General features: G+C 33.7%; 2 protein-coding genes across 2 annotated transcripts; one reads left to right on the top strand and one right to left on the bottom strand.

Moving 5' to 3' along the window:
- Positions 1–4,039: 4,039 nt before the first annotated feature.
- Positions 4,040–6,486, top strand: LOC111401900 (60S ribosomal protein L6-like). The gene is made up of 4 exons (XM_023029875.1): positions 4,040–4,367; positions 4,555–4,661; positions 5,896–6,077; positions 6,170–6,486. Exons 1-4 carry the CDS (start codon positions 4,114–4,116, stop codon positions 6,323–6,325), a joined length of 699 nt encoding a protein of 232 aa, XP_022885643.1. The 5' UTR covers positions 4,040–4,113; the 3' UTR covers positions 6,326–6,486.
- Positions 6,487–8,919: 2,433 nt separating this feature from the next.
- Positions 8,920–10,751, bottom strand: LOC111401899. Its single transcript, XM_023029873.1, has 2 exons — positions 10,484–10,751; positions 8,920–9,408 (listed from the first exon to the last, which is right to left on the bottom strand). The coding sequence occupies exons 1-2, from the start codon at positions 10,563–10,565 to the stop codon at positions 9,161–9,163; spliced, it is 330 nt and encodes a 109-aa protein (XP_022885641.1). The 5' UTR covers positions 10,566–10,751; the 3' UTR covers positions 8,920–9,160.
- Positions 10,752–11,278: the final 527 nt, after the last annotated feature.

Genomic DNA, 11,278 nt, shown 5'->3' with positions numbered 1-11,278 from the left:
TATTTTACGTTTCTATCAATTTCTTTGTATTTCTTATTTTTTATTACTACTAAATTTCATCAGCTTGCTGGACAACCGCGCTCTAATTTCATTGACCACAAATACTTTTGCTTATTTCACATGGAGTTATTTCTTATGGCTAAAACACTGCACGTGTATACCTGGTATGTTCAATGCTAAATCTATATTTTTAGAGGTGCTATATAATTTGTTGGGAACTATTATAGTTATGTAGTTATGAAATCGTGCTCATGTCCAACTAACCATGTTGTATATATCTACCTATGTCTCATGAGCGTACAAAGAAATTTCTAAATTGCTCCTGATTCATTTGCTTCTGTATTAAAAATGCTTTTAATATATAGTGTGTTTGATTTTAACTTCATCCAATTGTCTATGATTTTTCATTTTACTACTTTGATCCAATCGAACTTCTTCACATCAGTTTGCTCAGTTCGAGTAAATATTGAGTTGAAGATGTAGTTCACGAGAATTCAACATATTTAACACGCTAATATTACTTTTAAAATAACTCTGCCCGTGCATTGCACGAGTAAATGACTAGTTTAAATATAAAATTTCAAAAAAAAAAAAAAAAAAACTGAAAAAGACTCGTCTCGCTCACCATTCAAAATGAGGGGCAAATAAGGGCTGGACTAGCGTGGCCATCTTGAATCCTGTAGGCAAGAGGAATCCGCTGATTGAATCCATTCCTAATAATGCGTCGTTAACAAGGTCTACTTGCGTGGCTTTGACGTATATTCTAAATGAAAGAAAAAGAAAAAAATTTATATGAAGTTTTGATCATTGGGATTGTACCTCTACCATTAGGATTCTTGTGGGGGGCGATTGCCTCGATTGGATTTTGGAATTTTCCTCTCTTTGTAAATAATTTGCGATTCCTTCATTTTTTAAAATCATTAGGCGAGTTGATTCTCAAATAAAAATGTCGAGTGAAGATGGTAACAGTTGATGAATTTAATAGCGTAAAGGTTAATGTGATTTGGGAAAATTTATGGCCTCTCATATGAAACGATTACTTGAGATCCTACCAACTTTATTTTTTCTTTAAGAATGTATTATTACTTAAGGTATAGTCTTGGAATTTTTATTTTTACTTTTTGCATAATTACCTACTCGATCAAGTCCTGACTTCATCCTTAATAGTGAAAATGGTGAACTTTTTTCAATGCAAATAAAAATGATTTGCTAATAAGATCGATCATAAACGAAAGTGGAACAGTAATGTCAGAAAGTTTTTAACTATCAATAATATTAATTATGAAATTATGCTAGAGGAAACAAGATCGTTTTCAAATAATTCTCGAAAGATTAAGGCCTTGTTTGTGGCCCTTTAATTTCAAAAATTGGAGTATGGAATGTTGATTGATGTTGAAATATGTAGTTAAAAAAGAAGGAATTTTTTTTATTTATATATAATATTATTTTAATGAAAAATATGTGATTGAAAATGAATACTCTAGAAAAAATAATGTGATAAAATGTAAAAGAACGGTTGACAAACAAAGGCTAAATCTTATTCGTTTTCATATTTTGGTCTTTCCCATGTAATTCTCGTCTCAGTAGCTATAATATAGCAATATCAAAATATAAATGCACTATGCCTTGTCTTCAGATTACATCATTTGAACGGAATATTAATATATTTGAAGGTGTCAAAATATGTCAGATAATCTATATTTAGCACTTATAATCACGGGTCAAGCTCCATTTAACATATCTCTACCAGAGAAACGTGCTAGACTCAGTTGTAAGAGCCCGTGATGGTCAGCACACACTGGCCTGAATTTAATCAAAAAAGGATTCTAAGTTAATTCTCTCTTACCAATTGATAATTTATCGTTATAATTTAAGCATTTAAAAATCATATTTCAAAATTAAAACTTCTAAAAATCTTTCAAAAATCAGGTTATAATTAATTTTTTTAAATATTTAATTATAATATAGTATAATTAATCTACCTACTCACGCACCTCCAACTCACTCACCATCACATCAAACCCTTCTCTTTCTCTCTCCACCCCACCCCACCCCGACAACTTCTCCGACGATTGCTCCAGCAACAATTCCGGTGATTGCTCCGGCACTGGCGACAATTCCAGCAACCCCTCCAGCGAAAATTTCGACGACGGCTCCGATAAACTTTTCATCGACTATTCCGATGACCGCTTACTTTTGCGACGACTACCCTTTTTTTTTTCTTCTTTTTTGACAATGACCTGTGACCATTTTTTTCAGATCTGTGACCAGTTCTATTGAATCTGTGACCTAATTAGGTGGGAAGAATATGCATATGATCAATTTCAAAATTAAGAAATAAAGTTTAAAATTTCAAAAATCAAATACTATTAAATTTTAGTTATGAAATAATTAATCAAAAAAAATATTTTTGTAATTAAATATATTAAATTCATAAATCCTTTTTTGCTTTTTTGGAAATTAACCTGTGACCTGTGTACATTATGACAAACAAAATATGATTTTCGACCCGTGACTTGTAACATAAAATGTAACCTATAAATTGATCAGTGACTTTTACAAAACGACATGTGACCTATTAATATTGATCTGTGACCTGTTTATATCGATTTATGAGTTACATGAAATAACTGTGATTTGTGAACTCAAACATGTGACTAATGAACTATGACTTTAATGGTGGATTGTGACCCGTAACGTATGAACTATAACCTTATGTGCTCATGGCTAAATTTGTCATCAGTGTGACCGTCTGTGAGCATATTAGTCTAATTTGTGATTACATGTAATCAAGTCACATACAGTCACAGTTAACACAAATCTAGTCACAGGCAGTCACAATGAAGATAGATTTGGTCACTTACCACCATTCCTAATATCGGCAACCAAACGTACACCATCTCACTAGAACCACATGTACTACCAACTACGAAACCATTGGCATCGCACCGTACTGCACCACACCACCAACACAACCTAACAGCATCGCCACTTGTGCCGAACACTATTGTACCCAACACTATCACTTCACCACTTGCACAATCTGTATCTCACACAGCATCATAATCTCACACAACCACAACCACCACCACCTAACTACCACAATCGACACCACAAACATAACACCTATGACTAGAGAAAAGGACTACCTGCACGACTACTACTTGCACTTCCACCAACACTAGCACCACCATCACCGCAAGCATTACACCACCCAGCCAAACCACAGATCCAAAAATAAAAAAAGTGGGTAGAATGAGGGAAAGAGAGAAAATGGAGATGTTTCGCTCATGGTTAGACAAATGGAGAACGGGAGTGGAAGGAGGGAAAGAGCTGCACGTAGTAGCGGGTTAGTCCGTTAATGAAGCGCGATAGTGATGCGAGTAAAGCCGGGTATAGCAACCATCGCCTCCATTGGTGAGTCTACGATCAAATTATCAGTGTTGAATCTTCTACTGGGCGGAGACCGAAGTCAATATGAAACACATAGACCACTTGTCAAAACTGAAAATCTGATCGCAGACTTAGTTTTGGATCTTCTACTGGCCGAAGATGATGGCTCCCAAAATCCTGACTCCTTGTTCTTTGATAAAAAATCCAGTTCTAACTATGGCGGTGGTGCTGGGGAATAAGCTATCGAAAGATAGTGAGAGGTGCCGCCTAAAGAGACTGTAGAGAGAGAATGGATAATAGAGATAGAGTTTTGTAGAGATGGAAGGAGGAAATGATTAAAGGTGTAGTGTGGTCGAGAGTGGGGTAGGTAGGTATATTAATTTAATTTTATAATTTTATTTAATCTTATTTACCACCTGATTAGTGAAACTAAAATTAATTTCTCCTATTTTTGAAATATAAACTCGAGTTGAAGGGTTCTCAGTAATTTTCCCATAATTTAATTCCAAAACTATAATAGGCCATTTGTGTCATTTGAACACACCAAGCCCATATAACCGATTTTTCTCATTTCCCAGGCCCAATAAATTAAAGTCCAGGGCCATAATCAAACTAGGGTTTAACAACACACGTCTATATCTCCCTGCATTTAGGTTTTTACTTGTTTACTCTCCTCTCGCCTCGCTTCACAAGTCACACGCGACACACAGTTCATCTCCAATGGCGCCCAAGACACAGAGAGTGACACGTAACCCGGAATTGATCCGTGGGGTCGGAAAGTACTCACGTTCTCAGATGTACCACAAGAGGGGACTCTGGGCTATCAAGGCCAAGAACGGAGGCAAATTCCCAACCCACGAAAAGAAATCTGTAGCTGCTGAGCCAGCCGCCGAGAAGGCTCCCAAATTCTACCCTGCTGATGATGTCAAGAAGCCGCTTTCCAACAAGCGCAAGCACAAGCCCACAAAACTTAGGTACTATTCAGATTTGCTTATTTTTGTTTTCATGTTTCATTTGAGATTTGGCCCATTTGGGTTATGCTTTCTACTGTTTAGATTCCTTTATTTCATTATTTTGTTTTGCTTTTGTTTCAATTGAGATATAACTTGTAATTTTTTATAGTTTGCAATAATTTTATTTTTTAATGTTTCTTGGGTATAGGGCAAGCATTACTACAGGGACAGTGTTGATCATATTGACTGGAAGATTTAAGGGGAAGCGTGTTGTTTTCTTGAAGCAGCTTGCTTCTGGATTGTTGCTTGTTACCGGTTAGTGTCCTTATATATAAATATTTGCTTTCTTAACTAGCTTTATGTGAATGTACATTATAAATATTTGTTGCTAATTTATTGTGTGCTGAGCGAAAACAAATATGAATTTTCCATCCCTAACCCAGATCATCGTGTCAATGCCACAATTGTAAATAACAATTTGAATTGTGTTTGGAAAACCGTTGTGCAAATGTTATTATCCCCGCCACGTCCGTGAAGTATGAATATGTTACATGATTATCTTAATTTTTAATTGAATAGGCTCCTGTATGTTTAATTGACACTAAATCATGTGATCATTGTTGTAGTTTGGTATGGAAAATGTTTTTATGAACTATTGTTTTCTCTGTTTCAGACACTTTTTGACTTTTAGGGTGAATTTATATGCATGATTCTTGTATTTTTGTTTTCCTTATGACTATTCACTAATATTGGTGTGAGCTGTAAGCCTGTAAGTGGTTTAAAATTGTCGCAGAAAGAGCCCTTCTTGATGCTGTGGTTGCAACTTTATTTTGTTGACTCCCACTAGTTGAAAGAGGGCATTTCACAGGCTCTCTGCCATAGCCTCTTGGGTTTAGCCATGAGAAAATCGTTTATTATTTTCAAAGAACTCCTGAAAATACTTGTAAAGCATAATTAAATGGTATCCCTTTTTATCAAGTCATGTTTTGTCACCATGATGGTGACTAATAAGATAACCTGAAGGTATCCTAACCAGCAATGTCATTCTAGTGATGTGAGCTTCCCATAGAAGCTTGAATCTGAACTCGTTTCTCAATCAGGATAGTATATTGATCAGTTTAAGTTTCACTTTTTACTTTTATGCTTAGCTCTGATCGGTTTTTAGGCTGTTTATTTAAATATCTACTGAATTCCTCAATTCCTAAGACAAATCACATGATGATGCCAAGCTTTATCAAAATGTGTGTATATTGTTGCAAAGCTTTTTTGGGAACGTTTTTATCTTATATGCAATCTTCAAGGCTGTAAAATATAGTATTAGTTTGTGTTCGGCCATGATCATCTAGGGTGCGATTGAAGTACGACTTTCAAGGTTGTTTGCTATTCAAGTTCTATAGAATTTTGTCCATCGTCTCATGCTGTGCACTCATTATGTACTTTTTTGAAATAGTTATTTCTTTGATCAACCGGTAATTCATGTAGAAATAGCTCTTTGAATCACCTTCTGCTGCATTGCAATTATTTTAAAATTTTTTAAATTGTCGCATAGGACCATTCAAGATCAATGGTGTTCCTCTAAGACGTGTCAACCAGGCCTATGTTGTTGCTACTTCAACAAAGGTTGACATCTCTGGGGTGAATGTGGAGAAGTTCGATGACAAGTACTTTGCTAAGCAAGCTGAGAAAAAGAAGAAGAAGGGCGAAACTGAATTCTTCGAGGCAGAAAAAGAGGTTTGCCTTCGAAAAATAATTATCCTGTTATTTTTTGTGGTTATATTTATTCTTCCTTTTTATTGATTGGTTTGACGTTCTCTGTAATGTAGGAGAAGAATGTGCTCCCAGCAGAGAAGAAAGATGATCAGAAAGCTGTTGATGCAGATTTGTTAAAAGCTATTGAGTGTGTTCCAGAATTGAAGTTCTATTTGGGTGCAAGATTCTCTCTAAAGGCTGGAATGAAACCTCACGAGCTTGTCTTCTAGATAAATGACGTACTTTTAAGATTGTTAGAACATATATTGTTACTCGGGTTCCTGTATTTTGTCTTCCTCAAATTGTCTTTAGAGATTAATATTGGAACGCTGTTTTATCTGTTATAAACATCAAGTTTTGCTGTTAATGTCGTGTGACTTTTATTGGCTAGTTTACATTTTATTTATTATTACTTTAATAACTGGATACGGCTGCACCCGAGCTCTCTTCAACTTTAACTTGGCCGCATCATGCTTTTTATCTGAATTCTTCAAGGTCGATTGTCAAATTACATTTCTTAATTTTATACTATTGAGTTTTAATTCAACTGTGCATTTTAGTTGAAAATTCCTTCCTTTGCTCCCATACCAACTTGTTGGTCTTCACTTTTCATTGTGTTACGTATAAGAATAAAAATCCATTAAGGTAAATTCAATAAATAAATAGAGTCGATGGTAAAATAAACTACACTTTGTCCATTTGAAGTGTGACAGTCGATGGTACAAGAGCACTACATGAAAGATGAGGAAAGTTTCCATTTGAAGTGGTGGGGCCTACGATCAACTTATATGGTCAGTGGTACGATGGATAGCACGACTTAAAAAAAGATGGGGGAAGTTTCCATTTGAAGTAGTGATGATGAGTCGAGTGTTTTGATTAATAGTATGATTTTGATAGAAATATAACTTTCATCAATGTACATTTTTTAGAGGTTCTAATGTAATAATTCCTTTTAGATGGCTAGAAATCCCCCCTCTCTCTCCAAAAGGTAGAAACATCTCTTTTTAATCGTTTTTACCTTTCAGAGAGGAGAAAGAGTTGACATGGGGGATGGGATAGTTTTTTTTATAGAGAAGAGGGGTCAATGGAAGGAAGATAGTCTATCCATCTCTATCTCCTTCTATCCCGAGTAAAGTCCAAAACACTTTTCCACTTTCTTACTAAAATTTTCTGTAAGAAAATTAGAAACAAGTAGTTCATGTAACGTAATGAAATGAGTGATGCTGCGTGTACATAATGGTATACATATGGGTTTACACCCCCTCACATAGAGGGGGACTGTTCCATATACATTAAAATATTTGTGAGTCCTCCATGTGAGAGAAGTATAACCCCGTGTGTACACCTTAAAGTGTACATGTAGTATTATTCTAATAAAATTTGGTGGTAATTTTAAGACCTAATAGACCTGGCCAAACCTAAAAAATGCTCACCAGGGATCAGTGATTGCAAATACTCCTACAGGCAAGACATAGACATGATTCTTGAAACGAGTTTCCACAAATACACTAAATCGGGCACAAGTCCTAAAGGTCTCATTTTAATACGATAATCAAGGTCAAACAATGAATTTCTAGTCTAGCAATTAAAAAAAAAATCATTCTACTTGTTTAACAAAAGTAATTAAGAATACCAAAAATGATTCACAAGTCACTCTATATAAAGAAACGGCAATTTCAGTTCTGAAACATAATACCAAAAATAAAACTGTGATTAAACCAAAAAATAAATAAATAAAAATGCAGGCATTTGCCACAAGAGCAGAAACAGAGATAGAACCCTTCCACCAGCAGCTATCTAATTTATTTCAATGTAACACGAAAAGCTACTAGCATAACCTCAAGATAAGCATTGTTTTTCGTTCAAGCAATGACAATAACGATAAATTAAACCTTGTTCTCAAAAGACATTTGGGTTGGCTATATATCAATTCATTTTATTATCCAAAGAATCAAGGTGCGAAGCAACTAACCACCTTGGTCCTCTCCTCTTATTTTATTCCATTGTGTGTATTCTCATTTCTTGACTTGCCTAGTTTAGTACGACCACCCATCCATCTTAATAATCCTAATTCCACTGCATTTTATGAATTTGTTATTTCACAGCCCAACACTCAGGACCATGAGGATAATAAGTTTAATCACGACACTAAATAACTGATCTTTCTATCTTCCAAAAGCTTTCTATCACACAGAATCGTGTTAACACTTCTCCATTGCATTCAAAGCATTCTAATTTTGTGCATTACATCGTCTTCAGCTCCCCTTTCCTTGTTAATGATCGAACTCACTACCTAAAATAATCACTTACAGAGAAAACAAGTTCCTCCATTAACTATGTAATCGCTGTTATTATTCTTATTTATTCATACTATTAGTAAAGTGGAATTGTATCAGTAGCTACCTAATTTGCTTTAATGACAAAACAAATAAAACAAGCGAAACACCAAGCTCGTTAAACAAGATACAGAGAGAGCTTAAATGTCCTTCCGCAACACAACAACAGGTGATAACTTTGATGACTGGTATGAACTTAAGAACTTCATATCCGCTAAAATATATATAATGTAAACAAAAAGGAGTCTAAACAGTCAAGAAATTCACTTATGATGTATCAGTCCTGGCTGTAGTCACGACTCTTACATTCTTACACCAGCTTGAAGTCGTGTATGTCACCATAACCCAGACAAGGTTCTTATTCTTATTGTTTTATTTATTTGGTGGCAGGAGAAGGAAATGAGTTCTTTTAGGCTAATGTAGATATGCAGATTCTAGAACTTCTTATTATCGCATCAATACATTTCATGTGCAGGCAAGCCACGTAATTACAGTTAAGACCTTAGAACATTCATCATATGTAAATATTTGAACAATTCGATCAACTTCAAACATTTCAACGACCAAATCCATAAATAAAGATACGCCTGTAGAAATTAAGAAAGCAAGAAACTTGCCTTTCGTAAATAACCTCAAAAGTAGAACCATCTACGACATGATGAAAAGAGAGTCAGATTTGCAATGAAGCTCCACTAATTACATCTGAATACACAAGAAAAAAATCCAATCTCAATCACGGATACCAAGTTCGACTTCGAGCTCATCATCTTCTTCAAAAAGCTTTAGAAGACGCGCATGTTGCTCCTCTCTCTTCTTCCTTTGCCACAGCTTGAATAAGAAAACAGAAAATGCAATTGCGGCCAACAGCCCAATGCATATGAGGAGTATTTCCAATCCAACAGATCTACTAGATGACTTCTTACTCACAGCTTCCATTCCATTCTCGGAATTTGATGTTGATGAGCTGTCTGCTAGTCCTAAAAAGACATCATAGACATTCAATACGTTACTCCTAATTAAATGGAAAATAATAATAAAAATGATTAAGATAAAACTTGTGTTGAAAAGATCCTTAATTTATATTGTGCGCTGAAGCTGTAACATAAAAAAAAAAAAAAAAAAAAAAATCATTTCCTTTCCCTGTGCTAATGATTCTCCAGTATTTAACATTGACTATAAAGAAAAATCCTTGATTCCAATTACCATTGGATTATTTCAGCTAGAAAGCTTATGATTTTATCCATCATTAGTAGCTGCATCAAGAGCGACTCAATGTTTATAATACAAAAGAACAAAAAAGCTAAAGATGTTTTTTGAGATTTAAGTAGAACAATATAGAAAAGTAGAGAAAGTGTGATAAATCTAAATTTGATGACAAATGTTTCTACTAAATCGAAGAACAGCTCAAATTTTGATAGATTACTCTATTACAGTTAATTGGTTGAACTGTCAAATCAAACTGTATCTAAACAATGAAATCTCAAGCATAATAAGAAATGATAGCAACAATATCAGCAAAAGTACCCAAAATAATATGTTATAACGTTAAAAATGCTAAAAAAATCATCAGGAAAACTAGAGACTTGAAACTTACAAGACATTACTCCTGATCTGTCTACATTTTGTGAAAATCGAGTTCACCGATTTTAGTAGTTCCGTACACTTAAAACAAACAACCAAATTTAGATTCAAGTAATAATAGAAACAACGAAAAGTGGCAGAAGTTCACGGTCCACCCATATTTAAAGATTTCCAATTTTTTCATATGCGATCCCCATCAAAAGCCACATCTGGAAAAATAACGCAATTTTTTGAAACGTCAAAGCAAAACCAAAAATTGACGTCAAATATAAAACTAATACAATATAATTAGGAATTAGTCAGGCATAAACTCTGGAAGGAAATCTATATTCTACCTAAATTTCAGATTTACGGGGGGGAAAACTTAACAGTGATACAGATAAAATTTCCAAAGTTCACAAAAAATACCATGTTTTAGAAAAATTACCAGTAATTAATACATAAAGTTACTTAGTTGAAAAGAAGGCAAACCTGTAATTGATCGAAGAAGAAAAACCGAGAAATAGAAAATAAAAAACTGCAGAGATCTCCCTATTGTGATTGTACTCCTCATCGCTCTCGGAATCAAATTTAGTAGCTTTAAGTAGAATTTGATTCTTTATTTGCTACGCCCTGTGCCCCTGTCGGTGACAGCCGGAGATTTAAGAGATTTTGAGCACTTGCAGTTGGAGTTGGAGTGGGAGAGAAGTCCTTTCAATAACGGGTTCAATTCACCGGCGGCTTATGATGACGCAATTTGATTTTCTTAATGTAGCCATTCAAATATCATTTTTCTTTTCACCATTTTAACTAATTTAAAAAATAAAAATAAAAATAAAAATAGCAACTTTACTTTCCTATATAATGAATTTGAAAAAAAAAAAACAAAAATAAGTTTTTATTATATTTTATTTTTCTATGTAACATTTTTTTTAAAAATAAGTTTTTTTTAAATATTAAAAACATTTTTTAAATTTTTTTATAAGTAACTTTTTTAGAAATAATATTTTTTCATTTTTCTAGTAACATTTTTTTTAAATAAGTTTTTATTTTATTTTTAAAACTTTTTTTAAAAATAAGTTTTTCTTTATTTTTTTAAGTAACGCTTTGTTTTAAAATAAATTTTTACTTTATTTTTGAAGTAACATTTTTTTAAATAAGTTTTTTTTTTTTAACTTTTTCAAAATAACTTTTTTTTTAAATTTATTTTTTATATATAATGCAAAGTTATCGTTTACCCATTTTAAAATTAAGTAAAATGATGAAAAGAAATTGAACGATCAAGAT

This window comes from Olea europaea, chromosome 10 (genome assembly GCF_002742605.1).
Source record: "Olea europaea var. sylvestris chromosome 10, O_europaea_v1, whole genome shotgun sequence".
In the NCBI taxonomy this organism is placed as follows: Eukaryota; Viridiplantae; Streptophyta; class Magnoliopsida; order Lamiales; family Oleaceae; genus Olea; species Olea europaea.
Note: the sequence above shows the minus strand (reverse complement) of the source record. Positions and strands in the feature narration are given on the sequence as shown.